At 52.1% G+C, this 24,448-nt stretch overlaps 1 protein-coding gene across 2 annotated transcripts in view; it reads left to right on the forward strand.

The window, feature by feature from the left end:
• LOC119974573 (ICOS ligand-like) overlaps positions 1-24,448 on the forward strand; it is a 48,038-nt gene that overhangs the window by 19,616 nt on the left and 3,974 nt on the right. The window contains exons 1-6 of one of the 2 annotated variants that reach the window (XM_038813592.1): positions 684-770; positions 3,917-3,972; positions 11,536-11,859; positions 12,369-12,671; positions 15,934-16,065; positions 22,251-22,307. In XM_038813592.1, the coding sequence (XP_038669520.1) occupies positions 3,918-3,972; positions 11,536-11,859; positions 12,369-12,671; positions 15,934-16,065; positions 22,251-22,307 (871 nt within the window). In that variant the 5' untranslated portion in view covers positions 684-770; position 3,917. Of the gene's footprint in view, positions 1-683; positions 771-3,916; positions 3,973-11,535; positions 11,860-12,368; positions 12,672-15,933; positions 16,066-22,250; positions 22,308-24,448 lie in introns of those variants that run through there. The other variant, XM_038813591.1, reaches the window with a different exon arrangement.

Genomic DNA, 24,448 nt, shown 5'->3' on the forward strand with positions numbered 1-24,448 from the left:
CCCCTCATTCTCCCTCCCTTCTCCCTCATTCTCCCTCCCTCCTTCCTCATTCTCCCTCCCTCCTCCCTCATTGGGGCAGCACGGTAGCATGGTGGTTAGCATAAATGCTTCACAGCTCCAGGGTCCCAGGTTCGATTCCCGGCTGGGTCACTGTCTGTGTGGAGTCTGCACGTCCTCCCCGTGTGTGTGTGGGTTTCCTCCGGGCGCTCCGGTTTCCTCCCACAGTCCAAAGATGTGCGGGTTAGGTGGATTGGCCATGCTAAATTGCCCATAGTGTCCTAAAAAGTAAGGTTAAAGGGGGGGTTGTTGGGTTACGGGTATAGGGTGGATATGTGGGTTTAAGTAGGGTGATCATTGCTCGGCACAACATCGAGGGCCAAAGGGCCTGTTCTGTGCTGTACTGTTCTATGTTCTATGTTCTATGTTAATTCTCTCTCCCTCCTCCCCCATTCCCCACCCCCTCCCGTTACTCCTCCCTTGTTCTTCCTTGCCCATTCTCCCCTCCCCCATTCCCCCTCCTTTGTTGCCCTGCTCCCCACTCTAGCTCCACCTCTCCCCCTCCCCCGCCATCGCTCTGATTGGCTGTCCTGGTAAGCCAGTGATTAGCCGCAAAGGAGGTGGTCCTCTCTTAATTTAAGGAAGTCTCGTGCTGAAAGCTCATAAATCAGAGAGCGCAGCGTAGAGTCATCGAGCTTGGTCATGGTTATCTGACGGGGGATACGAGGAGAGCAAATAGTTCTTCACTTCTTAACCCTTCCAAGAGACAGTGGGTGAGTCTTGTTTTTTTTTTGCGACCCACCCGCCCCCCTTCATACCCGGGCAGCGAATGCTCGACCGGAGGATCTCCTGCTGAAAAGCATCCATTTAGAGGCTTCTAATTCACTTGAAAATCTCAAGTTAGTGTGTTGGTTTAGGAGGATAGGTGAGCACGTCAGGCGGAGATTAACCCCTCAATTGTTCAAAACAGTGGCCGTGGAATCCTTTACATCTATCAAAATAACAGCAAGCCCACAAACGCAACATGACAAAGGCGGAATCTCCGACAGACAGTGCAGCACTCCCTCAGTACTGACCCTCTGACAGTGCAGCACTCCCTCAGTACTGACCCTCTGACAGTGCAGCACTCCCTCAGTACTGACCCTCTGACAGTGCAGCACTCCCTCAGTACTGACCCTCTGACAGTGCAGCACCCCCTCAGTACTGACCCTCTGACAATGCAGCACCCCCTCAGTACTGACCCTCTGACAGTGCAGCACTCCCTCAGTACTGACCCTCTGACAGTGCAGCGCTCCCTCAGTACTGACCCTCTGACAGTGCAGCACTCCCTCAGTACTGACCCTCTGACAGTGCAGCACTCCCTCAGTACTGACCCTCTGACAGTGCAGCACTCCCTCAGTACTGACCCTCTGACAGTGCAGCACTCCCTCAGTACTGACCCTCTGACAGTGCAGCACTCCCTCAGTACTGACCCTCTGACAGTGCAGCACTCCCTCAGTACTGACCCTCTGACAGTGCAGCACTCCCTCAGTACTGACCCTCTGACAGTGCAGTACTGTCTCTCGGACGTTCAGCCTGGGTTTATCGTATTGAAGTCTCTGATGGTCTTGACTCTTAGTCAGTTACTCACGGGGCCACAGCTGGCTCCAACCCCTTACCTCGGGGGCAGATGGCTGGAGAAGAATCTACCACACACAGGCTGATTGGAAAACAGTCAACCTTAGATTTGTTGGAAAGTCTCACATCGCCATCTGTTGGGATGTTGTACTGTTCCATTTCCTGTTTGTTGGTCCAGAACGCCCTATGATTCATTCAGGAAGTCTCTCTCTGTCCATTGGGTTACCGACAATCTTTTGAACTTTGTGTGCGCAGTGCTGCTGAGAAACAACTTCTGTAGATATTGGATAGAACTCAGTTTGGGAACAAGATAGTGTGAGTGATAGTGTGTCCCCGAGTGTGTGTGTGTTTGAGAGAGAGAGAATGAGTGTGTCTGAGAGAGTGCGTGATAGTGTGTATGGGAGAGAGAGTGAGTGTGGGTGGGTGAGAGAGCGTGAGTGTGTGTGTGAGAGTGAGCGTGTGTGGGAGAGTGAGCGTGTGGAGGCGTGTGTGGGAGAGTGAGCGTGTGTGGGAGAGTGAGCGTGTGTGGGAGAGTGAGCGTGTGTGGGAGAGTGAGAGAGTGAGCGTGTGTGAGAGAGTGAGAGAGTGAGCGTGTGTGAGAGAGTGAGCGTGTGTGAGAGAGTGAGCGTGTGTGGGAGAGTGAGCATGTGTGTGAGTGAGAGAGAGCCTGTGTGTGAGTGAGAGAAGGTGTGTGGAGAGAGATAAGGGATGTGTGTGTGTTAGAGTGTGGGTGTGAGAGTGAGTGTGTTTGTGTGAGAGAGTGTGCGCGCGCGACAGACTGTGTGCTCGTGTGTGACATTATGTGTGCAAGAGAGTGAGTGTGCGTGTCTGCGGGGGGAGTTTGTGTGTGGGAGGCGAAATGTGTGTGCGTGTGGGTAGGGAGTGTTTGTGAAACTGTGTGAATGTTTGAGAGAGTAAATGTGTATGTGTGTGTATGAGAGAGTGAGAATTTGTGTGTGAGGAAGGTGTGTGTGTGTGTGTAAGGAGGGTGTGTGTGAGTGAGGAGGGTATGTGTGTGTGTGTGTGTGTGTGTGCGAGGAGGGAGGTGTGTGTTTGTGTGTGGGGAGGGTGTGTGTGGGGAGGGTGTGCGTGTGGGGAGGGTGTGCGTGTGGGGAGGGTGTGCGTGTGGGGAGGGTGTGCGTGTGGGGAGGGTGTGTGTGCGGCGAGGGTGCGTGCGCGTGCGGGATATGTGCGTGCGCGTGCGGGATATGTGCGTGTGTGCGGGTGGGGGTGTGTGCGTGTGCGGGGTGTGCGCGTGTGTGTGCAGGGGGTGTGTGTATGTGCGTGCGGGTGTGTGTGGGGGGGGGTGTTTGTGTGTGTCTGCGTGTGCGTGTGGGGAGGGTATGTGTGTGCGTGTGGGGTGTGTGTGGGGGGAGGTGATTGTGTGTGTCTGTGTGTGCGCGTGGGGAGGGTATGTGTGTGCGTGTGGGGTGTGTGTGGGGGGAGGTGTTTGTGTGTGTCTGCGTGTGCGCGTGGGGAGGGTATGTGTGTGCGTGTGGGGTGTGTGTGGGGGGAGGTGATTGTGTGTGTCTGCGTGTGCGCGTGGGGAGGGTATGTGTGTGCGTGTGGGATGTGTGTGGGGGGAGGTGATTGTGTGTGTCTGCGTGTGCGCGTGGGGAGGGTATGTGTGTGCGTGTGGGGTGTGTGTGGGGGGAGGTGTTTGTGTGTGTCTGCGTGTGCGCGTGGGGAGGGTATGTGTGTGCGTGTGGGGTGTGTGTGGGGGGAGGTGTTTGTGTGTGTCTGTGTGCGCGTGGGGAGGGTATATGTGTGCGTGTGGGGGGGTGTTTGTGTGTGTCTGCGTGTGCGCGTGGGGAGGGTATGTGTGTGCGTGTGGGGTGTGTGTGGGGGGAGGTGATTGTGTGTGTGTCTGTGTGCGCGTGGGGAGGGTATGTGTGTGCGTGTGGGGTGTGTGTGGGGGGAGGTGTTTGTGTGTGCCTGCGTGTGCGCGTGGGGAGGGTATGTGTGTGCGTGTGGGGTGTGTGTGGGGGGAGGTGTTTGTGTCTGTGTGCGCGTGGGGAGGGTATGTGTGTGCGTGTGGGGTGTGTGTGGGGGGAGGTGATTGTGTGTGTGTCTGTGTGTGCGCGTGGGGAGGGTATGTGTGTGCGTGTGGGGTGTGTGTGGGGGGAGGTGATTGTGTGTGTGTCTGTGTGTGCGCGTGGGGAGGGTATGTGTGTGCGTGTGGGGTGTGTGTGGGGGGAGGTGATTGTGTGTGTCTGTGTGTGCGCGTGGGGAGGGTATGTGAGACCACACCTGTCTCACTGAACACGGATCACTAATTCTGGGTTGCTTTTCTCTCTGATAGGATGAAGCTGTTCCTGTGTCTGATTCTGTCTGCCTGTCTTCACCCCGTGTGGTCTGGTGAGTATTGTTTGGATAGCACATTCCCTTTGTCCTCGGTTGCTACATTCCGCACATACTAATCCCGCCATGGAATCCCATGCGTTTTCCTTTTAAATTTCCTCTGCCAACTCAAGATGAGGACTTTATGGTGTTTTGACCATGGCAGCTCCTACCTCCCACCCAGCAGGACTCACTGTTGAGCTATCAGTGTCCCAGGATGTGGGTCCTCTCTATTTCACAGGGTCCTGAGGCCAATTCCAGCTTACCCGCTCCCTCCCTACATTATGATGTTCTTGGGAAGGAGATTGTTTTCTACAAACAATCAAATATTTACAGTTGTAAGTAACTCCCTTATGATAACTTCCATCTCTGTTGCTTTCCCCATGACTCTCAGATCACATGTCACTTCCTGCTATGACATCACAGACTGTTAAATGAACCCTTTATGGGATTTAAGATACTCCGTTATCCCAGATCATTGTCCCCGTGTCTGTGTGGGTCTCACCCCCACAAATCCCCCCCCCCAAAGAAAACGTGCAGGGTCGGTGAATTGACTGCGATGCATTGCCCCTTAATTGGAAAAGAAAATGAATTGAGTACTCTAAATTTATATTTTTTTAAAAGATACTCCGTTATACTACACCTCCCCCACCAAGCCTCCTTTCAACGTTCTCTGACATCCCTGGAAACTAGGAATGGCTTCAATCTCCAAATCACTCCCAACATGTCAGTGTTTCAACGCCCTGTAAGAAAAAGTGGTCTCTTTTTGTCGCTCTCCGGGGTCAATCCTGTTTTTCTTTCCCACTCCACCTTCTCCCCTTGTTCTCTCTCTTCTCGCCACTCTGTTTTTCTTTCTGTGATTCTTACCCTCTCTCTCGCTCCCTGCTACCCCATTGTGGCCCCCGACTCACAGATAACCCAAGTCCTTTTGAGGGTTTGCAGAATTATTCCTCTGGGAGAAACCAGAAAAAAACAGGCAGGTTGCATTTGGGGATGAAGTTGAGAGGTTTGCAAGAATGACGTTCCTTACATTGCCTGCAACTGTGCCAAAATCGAGTGAAATCAAAGAAGCTGAATATTCAGATGCAGAACAGAGAATTTGGTAGGAGGGGGTGGCCCCAACATATACACTGATCCGAGACCGTGTTTCAAGCAGCGAGCATGTCCGGCATTGAATGGTGATTTACTGCTTCAGGATGATGGTAGGGAAACCACAAGAACATTGAGACTTGGGATCTCACACCATCTAGATCAAGGTCAGTTTGTTATTACCAAATGCTGAGCCAGGGCGCACATTCGGTTTGGTGACTGTGGGCGCGATTCTCCGACCCCCCCGCCGGGTCGGAGAATCGCCGGGGGGGGGGGGGGGGGGGCGTGAATCCCGCTCCCGCCGGGCGACAAATTCTCCGGCACGGGAGATTCGGCGGGGACGGGAATCGCACCGCGCCGGTTGGGAGCGACCCCCCCCCACGCGCCGATTCTCCGGCCACGATGGGCCGAAGTCCCGCTTCTTCTATGCCGGTCCCGCCGGCGTGGATTGAACCATGTCCCTTACCGGCGGGACCTGGCGGGGCAGGGGGGCTCCGGGGTCCTGGGGGGGGTGCGGGGCGATCTGGCCCCGGGCGTTGCCCCCATGGTGGCCTGGCCCGCGATTGGGGCCCACCGATCTGCGGACGGGCCTGAGCCGTAGGGGCACTCTTTTCCTGCGCGCGGCCGTCAGCCTCCGCCTTGGCCGATGCGTAGGAGACCCCCCCCCCCAACGCATGCGCGGGGATGATGTCAGCAGCTGCTGACGCTCCCGCGCATGCGCGGTCTCCCACTGGCTGGCGGAGTTCCTTCGGCCCCGGCTGGCATGGCACCAAAGGCCTTCCATGCCAGCCGGTGGGGTGCCAACCACTCCGGGGCGGGCCTTGCCCCTAAAGGTGCTGGCCTAGCCCCTAAAGGTGCAGAGGAATCCGCACCTTTGGGGCGGCCCGACGCCGGAGTGGTTCACGCCGCTCCATCCCGCCGGGACCCCCCGCCTCACTGGGTAGGGGACAATCCCACCCAGTGTCTCTCCAGGTCATTGTAAGGAATGAGATTCAGATGTAGGAGATGTACAAATCACAGACAGGAAGCAAAAGGACTGCTTCCTGTGTAAACTTGACTGGAACTAATAGATTCTACAGGGGCGAGGATCGATTAACTTGAGACCCACATCTGAAAATCCGAATTCCTTTTTCAGTAATGTTTTGATAGTCTGGTCACCTCTCTCAACCTCTCCACGAGCCTGAAGAGACATCGGTGAACCTGCTGTGTGGACAAATCCAAACAATGCTCTTCCGAGTTGTGGTGGGTTCACTGGCCTACTGCACCTCTTCCGACAGTGCCCCATTCCATCTCACTTCTGTATTTTGATTGACCTCAGATCCAAACCTGTCCTCCCGGTTGAAGATCTGATAACGTTCTTGCTGTGCGGCAACTATCTCTACATTTCATCTGTTTCATCTCTATCTTCTATTTTATATTCATGGGATGTGGGCGGCGCTGGCTGAGCCAGCATTTATTGTCCATCCCTAATTGGCCTGAGTGGTTTGAAGAGGGCATTTAAGAGTCAAGCACATTGCTATGGGTCTGGAGTCACATGCAGGCCAGACCGGGTAGTGATGGCAGATTGCCCTCCCGAATGGGACATGAGTGAATCAGATGACAATCAATGTGCCAGTGCCCAGGTGCCAGAAGAAGTGCCAGGGTGCCACCCAGTCCTGTCCCCCACCACCCAAGGAGCTCTAATGGCCTGGGAGACACCCTGGCCCACCCCAGATGCCATTATGCCTGGTCCATGTTTGTGGATTACCAGTGCTAAATGGCACCTTGGCAAAGACCCCCAGGCGTGTCCATTAGGTCCCAGGCACAGGGGAATCCCATGAACTCATTTTTAAATGAGCCAGACAAATTATTTAAATATTCTGATCTGGATCACGGCCAGCGAGGGCGAGATCCAGACTCTGACATCTCGCGAGACTCTATTAAATCTGGCGAGGCAAATGGGACAAATGGGTGTTGAATTGTGCCCGATATCTCTGAAACCTACATTCATCACAGAATCAATCATTTGATACATCTGAATCTTGTTTCTTCTGATGAGCTCGAGAGAGAGCCCCCCCCCGTCACCAACTCAGATACCGTGCGCAGGCTCGGAATTTGGTCATGGCTAAATGTAGGCATCGTGAGATGCCAAATCTTAATGGTCTTGGGAATACTATTGCATCACAGTGAACTAGTAATCCATCGCTCAACGTCAGAAACGCTCGCTGCTCGGAGTAAGGGGCAGGTTTTACGTGCTCTTGTTGGACCTGCTTTCATTGGAGGAGGGAGAGTGGTAAAATATGGCAGGTGCCCAGCCCACCACCTTCCCATCTACCCTCAGGCTCACCCACACCCCTATCCCTGCATAACAGAATAGCTAGCACCACCCTACTCGTCCCACCAGATGCAAACGAGTAATCAAGGGTCCATTGAGCTATTTAACAAGCCAAGTGACCATGATAATACACTGCCTACCCCACAGTGGGTGGGAGTGGGCAGCTGGGTGATGAATCATCAATTGAACGCGAGACGAGTTGCTGTACAAAAGTATGGCTTTAATAAGCTAGATGTTAGCCCTGCGGTCGACTACAGTAAATGGACGACCGCCGGGCGTACTGGGTATTTATACCCCGCCCTGGAGGCGAGTTAACTCAGCCTCTCGACCAATCGGGGAGCCGTCACATGACTGGTCTCAACCAATCGGTCGAGAGGCACATGACCGACCAGGGCCAATGGTAAGCCGGTGTTCTGCACCAATGGCAGGCAGCTATGTTAATCATACCACCACACTGGGCAGGAGTGGGCAGGCCCTTTTTGCTGACAAGTTTTTAAAAGGTTGGAAAGGATGGGATACTATCGTGGGGAGTTGGAGTACCCTTTGCATATTTGGGGGCAGCAACCAACTTCCATTATACTAACCCCCACTTCCTTCTTCCCCACCTTCTCTCGCAAATCCACCTACAATTCCCCCACCCCCTCCCACAACAACACCCCCCCCCCCTCTAAGCTGGCCAAACCCACCGCACCCAATACCTTTGGGACTTACTCATACTCCCTGATCCATCAGGAACCTTCTTGGAACTGGTTGCAATCCCTGCTAATGAGATCGTGGCACTACTGGTTGAACTGCAACTCCCAAAGTGAGGAATTCCATCTTGTCGAGGGCCAATTTAACTCACCCACAGCTTATTATGGCATGGAGCAATTTGGCTTCCCACAGACTGCCAACTGCAAACACCCTAATTTTACCCTAACTTATGAGGGGCATGGACGGGCTGGATAAGGAGCATCTGTTGCCCCTTCGTTGAACGGCCAGTCATGAGGGGACACACGTTCATGGTGAGGGGGCAGGAGGTTTAGGTGGGATTTGAGGAAAAATGTTTTTACCCAGAGGGCGGGGATGGTCTGGAATGCACTGCCTGGGACAGTGATAGAAACGGGTTGCCTCACATCCTTTAAAAGGTACCTGCATGAGCACTTGGCACGTCATAACATTCAAGGCTATGGGCCAAGTGCCGGTAAATGGAATTAGGTAGGTAGGACAGCTATTTTTCACTTGTCAGTGTAGACTCGATGGGCCGAAGGGCCTCTTCTGTACTGTGTTTTTCTGTGAATATATAAAGGGGTTCAGGTGACACTGTGTTACAGTCATTCTCTAATATTTACAATCCTGAAACCACCGCGTACACTGGCTTCTTGTCATGCTCCCTGCTGCTAATCACATGCATATGTCACTTCCTTGCATGACACTACAGTCCATTACAGTTAACCTTTATGGGACAGAGTACACCACCCTCCATTATACTGCACCCCCCCCCCCCCCCCCCCCCCCCCCCCCCTCGCTCCGTGGCATTCACTTCCCCAGCGCAGTTCTGGGACAGAGATTTGGCCCCGCACAGCAGAGTTAGACTGGCCAATACATCTCTGCGTGGAGCTGGGAAGGAAGGGGTGAAGGAGACAGGGGGAAAGGGATGGAGGGAGAGAAAAAGGAGCACGAGGGATAGAGAGAGAGAGAAAGAGAGATGGAGAGGATGAGAGGGGGAAAGGAGGGAAGGAAAGGAGGAGAGGGAGTGGGGAGGAAGGCAGAGGAGAAAGGGGGGAGGGAAGGAGATGAGGGGAGAGGGATCGAGTGTGATGGAGGGGCAGGCAGGAAGAGGGAAAAGAGGAGAGAGGATGGGGAGAGAGGGAGAGGGACGGAGGGTGAGGGGTTGAGAGGGAGGGAGGGGAGGAGTGAGGGAGAGGAAGTGAGGAAAGGCGATTTGGGAAAGAGAGCTTTGATCTTGATTATTCCCTTCTTTCCATCAATCTTGAAGAAGAAGCAAAGACAACATGATCCCAGATTGGGACAGACCGAATAGGTCGGGGTTCTTTTCCCTGGTAAAAAGAAGGCTGAGGGGGGTGACCTGACAGAGATCATGAAAATTATGAAAGGGGTTTCGATTGGTTCAATGGAGAGAAGATGTTTCCTGTTGGGGGGGAGACCGGAACTCAGGAACATCAATATGCGACAGTCAGTAATCAATCCATGGGGAATTCAGGAGAAAATTCTTTACCCAGAGAGTGGGGAGAATATGGGACTTGCTCCCATGGGGAGTGTGGAGAATGTGGGACTCACCCCCCACAGGGGGTGGGGAGAAAAGGGGCTCGCTCCCACAGGGAGTGGGGAGAATGTGGGACTCGGCCCACAGGGAGTGGGGAGAATGTGGGACTCGGCCCACAGGGAGTGGGGAGAATGTGGGACTCGCTCCCACAGGGAGTGGGGAGAATGTGGGACTCACTCCCACAGGGAGAGGGGGGAATGTGGGACTCGGCCCACAGGGAGTGGGGAGAATGTGGGACTCGTTCCCACAGGGAGTGGGGAGAATGTGGGACTCACTCCCACAGGGAGAGGGGGGAATGTGGGACTCGTTCCCACAGGGAGTGGGGAGAATGTGAGACTCACTCCCACAAGGAGTGGGGAAAATGTTGGATTCGCTCCCGCAAGGAGTGGGGAAAATGTGGGACTTGTTCCACAGGGAATGGGAAGAATATGGGACTTGCCCCCACAGGGAGTGGGAAGAATGTGGGACTCGCTCCCACAGGAAGTAGGAAGAATATGGGACTCGTTCCCTCAGGAAGTAGGAAGAATATGGGACTCACTCCCACAGGCAGTGGGGAGAATGTGGGACTCGGCCCACAGGGAGTGGAGAGAATGTGGGACTCGCTCCCACAGGGAGTGGGGAGAATGTGGGACTGGCTCCCACAGGGAGTGGGGAGAATGTGGGACACGTTCCCACAGGGAGTGGGGAGAATGTGGGACTCGCTCCCACAGGGAGTGGGAAGAATATGGGATTCTCCCACAAGGAGTGGGGAAAATGCTGGATTCGCTCCCGCAAGGGGTGGGGAAAATGTGGGACTTATTCCACAGTGAATGGGAAGAATATGGGACTCGATCCCACAGGGAGTGGGAAGAATATGGGACTTGCTCCCATGGGGAGTGTGGAGAATGTGGGACTCACCCCCACAGGGAGTGGGGAGAATGTGGGACTCACTCCCACAGGGAGTGGGGAGAATATGGGGCTCGCTCCCACAGGGAGAGGGGAGAGTGTGGGACTCACCCCCACAGGGAGTGGGGAGAATATGGGGCTCGCTCCCACAGGGAATGGGGAGAATGTGGGACTCACTCCCACAGGGAGTGGGGAGAATATGGGGCTCACTCCCACAGGGAGTGGGGAGAATGTGGGACTCGCTCCCACAGGGAATGGGGAGAATGTGGGACTCGCTCCCACATGGAGTGGGGAGAGTGTGGGACTCGCTCCCACAGGGAATGGGGAGAATGTGGGACTCACTCCCACAGGGAGTGGGGAGAATGTGGGGCTCACTCCCACAGGGAGTGGGGAGAATGTGGGACTCACTCCCACAGGGAGAGGGGGGAATGTGGGACTCGTTCCCACAGGGAGTGGGAAGAATATGGGATTCGCTCCCACAAGGAGTGGGGAAAATGTCGGATTCGCTCCCGCAAGGAGTGGGGAAAATGTGGGACTTATTCCCACTCGGAGTGGGGAGAATATGGGACTCGCTCACACAGGGAGTGGGAAGAATATGGGACTTTCCCCCACAGGGAGTGGGAAGAATATGGGACTTGCCCCCACAAGGAGTGGGAAGAATATGGGGCTCGCTCCCACAGGGAGTGGGGAGAATGTGGGACTCACTCCCACAGGGAGTGGGGAGAATGTGGGACTCACTCCCACAGGGAGTGGGGAGAATATGGGGCTCGCTCCCACAGGGAGTGGGGAGAATGTGGGACTCGCTCCCACAGGGAGTGGTTGAGGTGAATAGTGTTGATGCATTTAAGAGGGAATCAGGATACATAAATGAGTGAGAGAGGAATAGCAAGCAATGGTAATGGGGGTACATGAAGAGGAGGAGTGGGAGGAGGCTAGTGAGGAGCAGAGACAGGGTCACGGAGCCGAGGGGCTGAATGGCTTGTTTGTGTGATGTGGTGTAATTGTGTGTATTTTGTTGTGATTTCAGACTCTGTGACTGGGATGGTGGGTAGCCCAATAATACTACCCTGTTTCTACAAGCAAGAAGCTATAAACCCGCACTCATCTTTACGTCTGTTTTGGCAAGTGAATAAGCAAGTGGTCTACAATTACAAAGATGGCAGAAGTGATCCAACTTACCAGGACGATAAATATAAGGGGAGAGTGATGGCCTCTGATACTGCGATACGGAATGGCAATCTCTCTCTCCAGATTAACAATCTCACCATTCCTGATGAGAATGACTACACCTGCTATTTTATGATCGACAACAAGAATGTTCTTCAGAGTTTGGTCCGACTGCAGATAGCAGGTAAGTAAATGGATTCCCGCCTGAACTGTGAAACCGCACTCCTCGCTTGCTCTCCACTCCAAATGGTGTGACTCCATTAAATCCATCAAACTGTGACAGACACAGGAACGCAGGGTGCTGGGGGAGAGAGGGGGGTTACTGAGTGACCATGTGAGGGAGCCGCGTTAACACTAGTAGATATACGGTCAGTAACACACACCATGTCAGAGGGAGAGGAGGGGGGGGAGGAGGGGGGGGGGAGGGGGGGGGGAGGGGGGGGGGGGTTGCAGTGTCCCAGCCATTATTGAGATTTAAATACAAATAAATGACGGTTTTACGTGGACCCGCCAGCACGGGCCGCAAATTTTGAAAACGCCGCCAGTCGCGAATCACAGTTTTTCAATTATGCATGATTCCCCGTTAAATCGCGATTCTTGCTTCCCAAGCTGCGAAGTGGAGAATCCAGCCCCACTGTCAGTAACACTGGGCGGTGATAATTTGAAATTCTCAGATGGATTCCTCCTCTACAGCTAACTTCAGCCTCCCATTGATGTCGGCGCCACGTCCTCAAGATATTCAACTGGGTGAGGAAGTCAATTTTACCTGCCGTTCGTCGGGTGGCTATCCAAAGCCAGTTTTGAATTGGATAGATGCAAAGGGCGACTCACTACCGAGAGGAAACCAGGGAAACACAACTACACAGTCCGATCCCGCCAGCGGCCTCTGGAGCGTCACCAGTGTCCTGCGAATCAACATCACCCAGAAATCCACTTTTCTCTGTTCTGTCTTCAACAGCCGGACGCAGGAGACACGGTCTTCAGGCCAGTGGACATGTAAGTGTTGCCTTCATTACATTCTCCAATAGGTGGTTATCACCCTCAACTCCAGGGTCACAATGCCGTGGGTGCGGGTACTCGCGCCCGTTGCCAGTACTGAGGGAATGCTGCACTGTCAGAGGGTCAGTACTGAGGGAGTGCTGCACTGTCAGAGGGTCAGTACTGAGGGAATGCTGCACTGTCAGAGGGTCAGTACTGAGGGAATGCTGCACTGTCAGAGGGTCAGTACTGAGGGAGTGCTGCACTGTCAGAGGGTCAGTACTGAGGGAGCGCTGCACTGTCAGAGGGTCAGTACTGAGGGAGTGCTGCACTGTCAGAGGGTCAGTACTGAGGGAGTGCTGCACTGTTGCAGGGTCAGTACTGAGGGAGTGCTGCACTGTCAGAGGGTCAGTACTGAGGGAGTGCTGCGCTGTCAGAGGGTCAGTACTGAGGGAGTGCTGCACTGTCAGAGGGTCAGTACTGAGGGAGTGCTGCGCTGTCAGAGGGTCAGTACTGAGGGAGAGCTGCACTGTCAGAGGGGCAGTACTGAGGGGGGGCTGCACTATCAGAGGGTCAGTACTGAGGGAGTGCTGCACTGTCAGTGGGTCAGTACTGAGGGAGAGCTGCACTGTCAGAGGGTCAGTACTGAGGGTGTGCTGCACTATTAGAGGGTCAGTAATGAGGGAGAGCTGCACTGTCAGAGAGTCAGTATTGAGGGAGTGCTGCACTGTCAGAGAGTCAGTACTGAGGGAGTGCTGCACTGTCAGAGGGTCAGTACTGAGGGAGTGCTGCACTGTCAGAGGGTCAGTACTGAGGGAGTGCTGCACTGTCAGAGGGTCAGTATTGAGGTAGTGCTGCACTGTGAGAGGGTCAGTACTGAGAGAGTGCTGCACTGTCAGAGAGTCAGTACTGAGGGAGTGCTGCACTGTCAGAGGGTCAGTATTGAGGTAGTGCTGCACTGTGAGAGGGTCAGTACTGAGGGAGTGCTGCACTGTCAGAGGGTCAGTGCTGAGGGAGCGCTGCACTGTCAGAGAGTCAGTACTGAGGGAGCGCTGCACTGTCGGAGGATCAGTACTGAGGGAGTGCTGCACTGTCAGAGGGTCAGTACTGAGGGAGCGCTGCACTGTCAGAGGGTCAGTACTGAGGGAGTGCTGCACTGTCAGAGGGTCATTACTGAGGGAGCGCTGCACTGTCGGAGGATCAGTACTGAGGGAGTGCTGCACTGTCAGAGGGTCAGTACTGACGGAGTGCTGCACTGTCAGAGGGTCAGTACTGACGGAGTGCTGCACTGTCAGAGGGTCAGTACTGACGGAGTGCTGCACTGTCAGACGGTCAGTACTGACGGAGTGCTGCACTGTCAGACGGTCAGTACTGAGGGAGTGCTGCACTGTCAGAGGGTCAGTACTGAGGGAGCGCTGCACTGTCAGAGAGTCAGTACTGAGGGAGTGCTGCACTGTCAGAGGGTCAGTACTGAGGGAGTGCTGCACTGTCAGAGAGTCAGTACTGAGAGAGCGCTGCACTGTCAGAGAGTCAGTACTGAGGGAGCGCTGCACTGTCGGAGGGGCTAACGTGACGAAGCACTGCACTCACGGAGGGTCAGTGCTGAGGAAGTGCAGCACTGTCAGAGACTGATTACAGAGGAAGCGCTGCACTGTGAGAGGGTCAGCACTGAGGAAGTGCTAAACAATTTGGATTGGATTGGATTTGTTTATTGTCATGTGTACTGAGGTACAGTGAAAAGTATTTTTCTGCAAGCAGCTCAACTGACCCTTCAGTACATGGGAAGAAAAGGGAATTGAACAAAATTCAAGAAAATACAAGAAAATATATAATAGGGAAAAGATTAGAACGAGTATAAGTTAAGTAAAAAGTGGATCTGTTGGGGAGAGCTTGCAGAGAGTCGCCTCGCTCCGGCGCCATTTTGAATTGATCAGAGGGTCAGAGGGTGGTTACAGAGGGAGCACTGCACTGGTGGAGCGTCAGTACTGAGGGAGTGCTGCACTGTCAGAGGGTCAGTACTGAGGGAGTGCTGCACTGTCAGACGGTCAGTACTGAGGGAGTGCTGCACTGTCAGAGGGTCAGTACTGAGGGAGCGCTGCACTGGTGGAGCGTCAGTACTGAGGGAATGCTGCACTGTCAGAGGGTCAGTACTGAGGGAATGCTGCACTGTCAGAGGGTCAGTACTGAGGGAGTGCTACACTGTCAGAGGGTCAGTACTGAGGGAATGCTGCACTGTCAGAAGGTCAGTACTGAGGGAGTGCTGCACTGTCAGAGGGTCAGTACTGAGGGAATACTGCACTGTCAGAGGGTCAGTACTGAGGGAGTGCTGCACTGTCAGAGGATCAGTACTGAGGGAGTGCTGCACTGTCAGAGGGTCAGTACTGAGGGAGTGTTGCACTGTCAGAGGGTCAGTACTGAGGGAGTGCTGCACTGTCAGAGGGTCAGTACTGAGGGAGTGCTGCACTGTCAGAGGGTCAGTACTGAGGGAGTGCTGCACTGTCAGAGGGTCAGTACTGAGGGAGTGTTGCACTGTCAGAGGGTCAGTACTGAGGGAGTGTTGCACTGTCACAGGGTCAGTACTGAGGGAGTGTTGCACTGTCAGAGGGTCAGTACTGAGGGAGTGTTGCACTGTCAGAGGGTCAGTACTGAGGGAGAGCTGCACTGTCAGAGGGTCAGTACTGAGGGAGTGTTGCACTGTCAGAGGATCAATATTGAGGGAGTGCTGCACTGTCAGAGGGTCAGTACTGAGGGAGTGCTGCACTGTCAGAGGATCAGTACTGAGGGAGTGCTGCACTGTCAGAGGGTCAGTACTGGGGGAGTGCTGCACTGTCAGATCGTCAGTACTGAGGGAGTGCTGCACTGTCAGAGGGTCAGTACTGAGGGAGTGCTGCACTGTCAGAGGGTCAGTACTGAGGGAGTGCTGCACTGTCAGAGGGTCAGTACTGAAGGAGTGCTGCACTGCCAGAAGGTCAGTACTGAGGGAGTGCTGCACTGTCAGAGGGTCAGTACTGAAGGAGTGCTGAAGAGACACCAAGAGAGGGAGTGCGACAGAGACAGTCAGACAGAGAATGAGACAGAGGGAGAGAGTCACAGAGAGATAATGAAAGACACAGCGAACGTGATAGATGGATAGAGAGGAGAGTGAAAGAGAAAGTGAGACAGAGACGGACAGAGAGAAAGCAAGAAAGTAACATTTTAAATTAGCGTAATTGTTTTTAATGATGTATCAGATTGAGTTGTACGTTGTAACAGGAATCCTTTATCTCACAACCCCCACCAGATATCCGCAATGATCCATTGGAGGGCACTACCCACCCTCAGCACCTCATCGTAGTCTATGCTGTGGTTGCTGGTTTGATTTGTCTGACTGTGCTGGTCCCCATCATCATATTTTCACTGAAGAAACGTCGGGGTAAGTACAAATCCAGGATTTTACCAAAATTCTTGGAATGGAAAGAGGCCATTTGATGCTATATGTTTTTCTGGAATATCAGCATGATATCACTCGGAGGGAATTGTGTCTGTGATCCAGTCTTGGTTTCACTTTCACCCTGAGCAGAGCACACACACACACAACTCTGATGTCCTTGAACTATAAACCAATGTATAGCCTTTCACATGTACCCAGTCATGTGAAATAAACTCATAATGTGTTCATCCAATAGCATATAGTGCTGGGCTTCAGCGTTTAACAAGTTTAATTTAATTTGGATGAAGGGGCCAAAGGTATGGTTATTAAATTGCTGATGAAGCAAAGATAGGTAGGAAGGTTAAAATTATAAAGAGGACACAGGGTCATGGATAGGTTCAGTGAGTGGGCAAAGATCTGGCAAATGTAAAATAATGTGGGCAAATGTTAGGAAGAATAATGAAGCTTATTAGCGAAACAATGAGAGATTTCAGAGTTCTGAGGGGCAGAGGGATCTGGGTGTCCTAGTGCATGAATCACAAAAGGCTGGTGTACAGGGACTGCAAGTAATTAGGAATGTTATTGTTTATTGTGAGGGGAATTGATTACCAAAGTAGGGAGGTCATGCCTCAGTTGTACAGGGCGTTGGTGAGACCACATCGGGAGTATTGTGGACAGTTTTGATCTCCTTATTTAAGGTAAGGTGTAAATGTGTGTGAAACAGTTCAGAGATGATTTACTTGACAAATTCCAGGAATGGGCAGGTTGTCTGATGAGGAAAGGATGGAGAGGTTTGGTTTGTGGCCACTGGAGTTTAGAAGAGTGAGAGGCGGCTCGATCGAAACCTTTAAGATGCTGAGGGGTATAACAGGGTGGATGTGGAGAGGATGTTTCCTCTTGTGGGAGAATCTAGAACTCGGGGTCACTGGGCAAAAATAAAGGCTCACTCATTTAACACTGAGAAGAGGAAGATTTTTGTTCTCTCACAGGGTCGAGGGTCTCTGGAACTCTCTTCCTCAAAAGGCAGTGCGAGCAGAATCTTTGAATATTTTTCAGGCAGAGCTGTATAGATTCTAGGTTAACAAGGGGGGGGGGTGAAAGGTTATCGGGGGTGAAAGGTTATCGGGGTGAGGCAGGAATGTGGGGTTGGGCTCACAATCGCTCGAGCTTGTTACACAGGAACAGCACGGTAGCATTGTGGATAGCACAATCGCTTCACAGCTCCAGGGTCCCAGGTTCGATTCCCGGCTTGGGTCACTGTCTGTGCGGAGTCTGCACGTCCTCCCCGTGTGTGCGTGGGTTTCCTCCGGGTGCTCCGGTTTCCTCCCACAGTCACAAAGATGTGCAGGTTAGGTGGGTTGGCCGTGATAAATTGCCCTTAGTGTCCAAAATTGCCCTTAGTGTTGGGTGGGGTTACTGGGTTATGGGGATAGGGTGGAGGTGTTGACCTTGGGTAGGGTGCTCTTTCCAAGAGCCGATGCAGACTCGATGGGCCGAATGGCCTCCTTCTGCGCTGTAAATTCTATGATAAGAACATAAGAACTAGGAGCAGGAGTAGGCCATCTGGCCCCTCGAGCCTGCTCCGCCATTCAATTAGATCATGGCTGATCTTTTGTGGACTCAGCTCCACTTTCCGGCCCGAACACCATAACCCTTAATCCCTTTATTCTTCAAAAAATTATCTATCTTTACCTTAAAAACATGTAATGAAGGAGCCTCAACTGCTTCACTGGGCAAGGAATTCCATAGATTCACAACCCTTTGGGTGAAGAAGTTCCTCCTAAACTCAGTCCTAAATCTACTCCCCCTTATTTTGAGGCTATGCCCCCTAGTTCTGCTGTCACCCGCCAGTGGAAACAACCTGCCCGCATCTATCCTATCTATTCCCTTCATAATTTTAAATGTTTCTATAAGATCCCCCCTCATCCTTCTAAATTCCAACGAGTACAGTCCCAGTCTACTCAACCTCTCCTCATAATCCAACCCCTTCAGCTCTGGGATTAACCTAGTGAATCTCCTCTGCACACCCTCCAGCGCCAGTACGTCCTTTCTCAAGTAAGGAGACCAAACTGAACACAATACTCCAGGTGTGGCCGCACTAACACCTTATACAATTGCAACATAACCTCCCTAGCCTTAAACTCCATCCCTCTAGCAATGAAGGACAAAATTCCATTTGCCTTCTTAATCACCTGTTGCACTTGTAAACCAACCTTCTGTGACTCATGCACTAGCACACCCAAGTATCTCTGAACAGCGGCATGCGTTAATATTTTATCGTTTAAATAATAATCCCGTTTGCTGTTATTCCTACCAAAATGGATAACCTCACATTCGTCAACATTGTATTCCATCTGCCAGATCCGAGCCCATTCACTTAATCTATCCAAATCCCTCTGCAGACTTCCAGTATCCTCTGTACTTTTCGCTTTACCACTCATCTAGTGTCATCTGCAAACTTGGACACATTGCCCTTGGTCCCCACTCCAAATCATCAATGTAAATTGTGAACAATTGTGGGCCCAACAACGGATCCCTGAGGGACACCACTAGCTACTGATTGCCAACCAGAGAAACACCCATTTATCCCAACTCTTTGCTTTCTATAATTAACCAATCCTCTATCCATGCTACTACTTTACCCTTAATGCCATGCATCTGTATCTTATGCAGCAACCTTTTGTGTGGCACCTTGTCAAAGGCTTTCTGGAAATCCAGATATACCACATCCATCGGCTCCCCGTTATCTACTGCACTGGTAATATCCTCAAAAAATTCCACTAAATTAGTTAGGCATGACCTGCCTTAACGAACCCATGCTGCGTCTGCCCAATGGGACAATTTCTATCCAGATGCCTCGCAATTTCTTCCTGGATGATAGATTCCAGCATCTTCCCTATTACCGAAGTTAAACTCACTGGCCTATAAGTTCCTGCTTTCTGCCTACCTCCTTTTTTAAACAGTGGCGTCACGTTTGCTAATTTCCAATCCACCGGGACCACCCCAGAGTCTAGTGAATTTCGGTAAATTATCACTAGTGCATCTGCATTTCCCTAGCCATCTCTTTTAGCACTCTGGGATGCATTCCATCAGGGCCAGGAGACTTGTCTACCTTTAGCCCCATTAGCTTGCCCATCACTCCCTCCTTAGTGATAACAATCCTCTCAAGGTCCTCACCTGTCATAGCCTCATTTCTATCAGTCGCTGGCATGTTATTTGTGTCTTCCACTGTGAAGACCGACCCAAAAAAACCTGTTCAGTTCCTCAGCCATTTCCTCATTTCCATTATTAAAACTCCCTTCTCATCCTCTAAAGGACCAATATTTACCTTAGCCACTCTTTTTTGTCTTATATATTTGTAAAAACTTTTACTGTCTGTTTTTATATTCTGAGCAAGTTTACTCTCATACTCTATCTTACTCTTCTTTATAGCTTTTTAGTAGCTTTCTGTTGCCCCCTAAAGATTTCCCAGTCCTCTAATCTCCCAGCAATCTTTGCCACTTTATATGCTTTTCCTTCAATTTGATACTCTCCCTTATTTCCTTAGATATCCACGGTCGATTTTCCCTCTTTCTTCCGTCCTTCCTTTTTGGTTGGTATAAACCTTTGCTGAGCACTGTGAAAAATCGCTTGGAAGGTTCTCCACTGTTCCTCAACTGTTCCACCATAAAGTCTTAGCTCCCAGTCTACCTTAGCTAGTTCTTCTCTCATCCCCTTGTAATCTCCTTTGTTTAAACACAAAACACTAGTATTTGATTTTACTTTCTCACCCTCCACCTGTATTTTAAATTCCACCATATTGTGATCGCTCCTTCCGAGAGGATCCCTAACTATGAGATCGTGAATCAATCCTGTCTCATTACACAGGACAAGATCTAGGACCGCTTGTTCCCTCGTAGGTTCCATTACATACTGTTCTAGGAAACTATCGCGGATACATTCTATAAACTCCTCCTCACGGTTGCCTTGACCGACCTGGTTAAACCAATCGACATGTAGATTAAAATCCCCCATGATAACTGCTGTACCATTTCTACATGCATCAGTTATTTCTTTGTTTATTGCCTGCCCCACCATCTCGTTACTATTTGGTGGCCGATAGACTACTCCTATCAGTGACTTTTTCGCCTTACTATTCCTGATTTCCACCCAAATGGATTCAACCTTATCCTCCATAGCACCGATGTCATCCCTTACTATTGCCCGGATGTCATCCTTAAATAACAGAGCAACACCACCTCCCTTACCATCCACTCTGTCCTTCCGAATAGTTTGATACCCTCGATATTTAACTCCCAGTCGTGACCATCCTTTAACCATGTTTCAGTAATGGCCACTAAATCATAGTCATTTACGATGATTTGTGCGATGATGAGGCCATTCTGCCCCTTGAGGCTGCTCCTCCACTCAATGAGATCGCAGCTGATCTGTGATCTCTCTCCATTTACCCGCCTTGACCCCATATCCCTTAATACCTTTTCGATAATAAGAATCACTCAATCTCAAATTGAAAATGAACGATTGGATCAGTCTGTGTGGGGAGAGAATTCCAAACTTCTCCCAATGTGTGTGGAAGTTTGTCTACAATTTCACTCCTGAAAGGTCGACCTGTCCTTCTTAGACTCTGTCCCCCTTGTCACACTCTGTCCCCCTTGTCCGAGACTTGCCCCAACAGCTGTAAATAGTTTCTCCCTACCCACCCCTGTCTGTTCCCCTCATTCCAATCCCACCCCCCTTAACCATCACAATTCCAGGCATTACAAGTTTTGTGATTAATGTTTCCTTGTAATTTTTAAAATACATATATTTTTTCAAATAACTAATGTACATAACATATAAACAATCATTCAATAATAAAATAAACAAAATACAATCCTCCTAATCTGAGATTTTTTTCTCTCATTTCTATTAAAACATCCCCCCCCCCCCCCCCCCCCCCTCCCCCCCCCCCCCATATCCCATCTCCTTTACCCCCTAACTTCACCTGCTGGCAACAAATAGAGCTGTGAATAGAAACAAGAACAGCTTCTATCTCATCATGAATTTCCCATCTGAGCCACTCAGGTCAAACTTAATTTGTTCAAGTTTAAGGAATTTCACAATATCCCCCAACCATGCCAATATTTTTGGCGGATCTTTGGATTTCCATTCTCATTAAATTTGCCTTGGTAAATTGGTAAATTTAGTCTGCGATCCCTCCATGATCAGTATATCTTTACGAAGGTGTGAGTCCCAGAACTGTTCGCACTGATTCTGCGTGTGGTCTGACCAGGGCTTTGTATAGACCTAAGTGTGACTTCTATCTTTTAAGTACCGGTGCTCTAGATTGAACAGATTTGAGACACACATCAGCCGCAATCTACTACGGTGCTGATGGAACGGCCTTTAACCCCAAGCAACCGCTTATCACTTCCGGGTTGGGTTGGGCAAGTTGCTGAACTAGCAGCGAATCAGTTGCCAGGGGCAGGTTGGACAATTAAATATTATAACAAGATTGGAAGATTTAACTCCTCTTCCCGGTTTAACCGTGTCCAACTGGGTTTACCTGGATTTGGGGAAAGCAGCACTGCTTTGGGTCAAGTGGAGCAGAAGGCTTCTTCCAAGGCTCTCCCTTAACTACCCAGACTTCCCCCTGTTCTGCTGGCCCTGGACCCGTCCCCGGCTCAGGGGTCATTGTCGCAGAGTCGATTAGGGCACCATAACATCACGGCTGCCTCTAACAGCAGAGCGTCCCAGTCTCTGTGCTCAATATTGCTCTTTCTGGAATCCAGGATCCCATCATGATCTACCAACTGCTCTTCTAGCCCTCCTCGCCTTTCAAATATCAAAACCTCGCCTGCTAAATCTCCCCTCCAGCCTGAATCCTGGGCCGTTGCCATGGTCACAGGGCCTCTGGGTTTCCTGTCTGAAATTCCGACCCCAATCTGAAACTCGTGGAAAATCTGACAGAGCATGGCGACGTCGTCGGCCTTACTGTGAGAGGGTTCAGTCAGGGGAGAGTGGTTCAGTCAGGGGAGAGTGGTTCAGTCAGGGGAGAGTGGTTCAGTCAGGGGAGAGTGGTTCAGTCAGGGGAGAGTGGTTCAGTCAGGGGAGAGTGGCAGGGTCCCCTGAGTCTTTAGTTCCAGCCAAACAGACTGTCCCCCTCCATGGCTCTTTTCACATTCTCTGTATCCTTCTCTTTCTCACAGGTGTGTACACGACAGGCGTGACGATGGATGAAACGCAGGCCCACATCACCTCAACAGGTTATACCCCTTTGCATCATTCTCTCTCTCCTGTATGTGCGTGTCTCTCATTTACTCTCGCTGTCTCGGTCTCTGTCTCGCTGCCACTGTCTCGCCCTCTTGGTCATGCTCCCTCCCTCGGTCTCGCTCTCTCTCTCTCTCTCTCTCTCTCTCTCTCTGTCTCGCATTCTCTCTCTCTCTCTGTCTCGCACACTCTCTCTCTCTCTCTCTGTCTTGCACACTCTCTGTCTCGCACACTCTCTCTCTCTCTGTCTCGCTCTCTCTCTCTCTGTCTCGCACTCTCTCTCTCTCTCTCTGTTTCGCATTCTCTCTCTCTCTCGGTCTCGCACTCTCTCTCTCTGTCTCGCACTCTCTCTCTCTCTCTCTGTCTCGCATTCTCTCTCTCTCTCGGTCTCGCACTCTCTCTCTCTGTCTCGCACTCTCTCTCTCTCGGTCTCGCACTCTCTCTCTGTCTCGCACTCTCTCTCTCTCTCTGTCTCGCATTCTCTCTCTGTCTCGCATTCTCTCTCTCTCTCGGTCTCGCACTCTCTCTCTGTCTCGCACTCTCTCTCTCTGTCTCGCACTCTCTCTGTCTCGCACACTCTCTCTCTCTGTCTCACTCTCTCTCTCTCTGTCTTGCACTCTCTCTCTCTCTCTCTCTGTTTCGCATTCTCTCTCTCGGTCTCGCACTCTCTCTCTCTGTCTCGCACTCTCTCTCTCTGTCTCGCATTCTCTCTCTCTCTCTGTCTCGCACTCTCTCTCTCTCTCTCTGTCTCGCACTCTCTCTGTCTCGCACACTCTCTCTCTCTGTCTCGCTCTCTCTCTCCCTGTCTCGCGCTCACTCCTTTGTCTCGCGCTCACTCCTTCTTTGTCCAGCTACTTTTCTCTCTCGACCTCGTGCTCTTCTCTTTCTCGGTCTCGCTCTCTCGCTGTTGCTCTCGGCCTCACTCTTTCTCGGTCTCGGCCTCGCTCTCTTCTCTTTCTCGGTCTCGTTCTCTCGCTGTCGCTCTCTCTCCTTAAAAACCGACCCATTGACCGAGCTTGTGGTCGCCCTCTCCCTCAATCTCCTGATGTGGCTCGGGATGGGGCAATGCGCTGGGTAATAGAGGCACCTGCTGGGATAGAGATTGGATGAGTGGGATGGGGGCACTGCTTTAGTGGAGGATGTGAATGGCCAAGGGAAATGGATAGTGACTGAGGGATGGTGAGGCTGCAGATTGTCTGGAGGCCACCAGGTGGTGGTGTGGAGCAGCACACTCCCCACTCACTCACATTCACACATTCTCTCACACACACTTACACTAACACTTTCAGACACACACACGCTCTCTCACACTCACTCACTCTCACACACACGCATATGTACATGCACTCACATACACATACACACACATATGCAGTCACTCGGACACAGTCGCACACACTCACACAGTCGCACACACACAGCCATACACACAGTCAGACACACTCACATATATATACCCCTATTGATACTCACTCGCTCTCTCACTCACTCGCTCTCTCTCGCTCTCTCTCTCTCACACACACACACAGAGGGCTGGCTTCTCCGCCTCCCCAGCTGCATGTTCCTCAGCGGCGTCCCGTTGCTGGCAACAGGATCCTCCATTCCCGCCATTGGCCAATGGCAATTCCCATTGTAGCCACCCAATGCCACCAGGAACCCCACGGGGCGGGAGTGCAGGAACCCCACGGGCTGGGGTGCAGGAACCCCACGGGGCGGGAATGCAGGAACCCCACGGGGTGGGAGTGCAGGAACCCCACGGGGTGGGAGTGCAGAAACCCCACGGGCGGGAGTGCAGAAACCCCACGGGGTGGGAGTGCAGAAACCCCACGGGCTGGAGTGCAGAAACCCCACGGGGTGGGAGTGCAGGAACCCCACGGGCTGGAGTGCAGAAACCCCACGGGGTGGGAGTGCAGGAACCCCCCGGGCGGGAGTGCAGAAACCCCCCGGGCGGGAATGCAGAAACCCCACGGGGTGGGAATGCAGGAACCCCACGGGGCGGGAGTGCAGGAACCCCACGGGGTGGGAGTGCAGGAACCCCACGGGGCGGGAATGCAGGAACCCCACAGGCGGGAGTGCAGGAACCCCACGGGGTGGAGTGCAGGAACCCCACAGGCGGGAGTGCAGGAACCCCACGGGG

The sequence above is a fragment of the Scyliorhinus canicula genome, chromosome 12 (assembly GCF_902713615.1).
Source record: "Scyliorhinus canicula chromosome 12, sScyCan1.1, whole genome shotgun sequence".
NCBI lineage: Eukaryota > Metazoa > Chordata > Chondrichthyes > Carcharhiniformes > Scyliorhinidae > Scyliorhinus > Scyliorhinus canicula.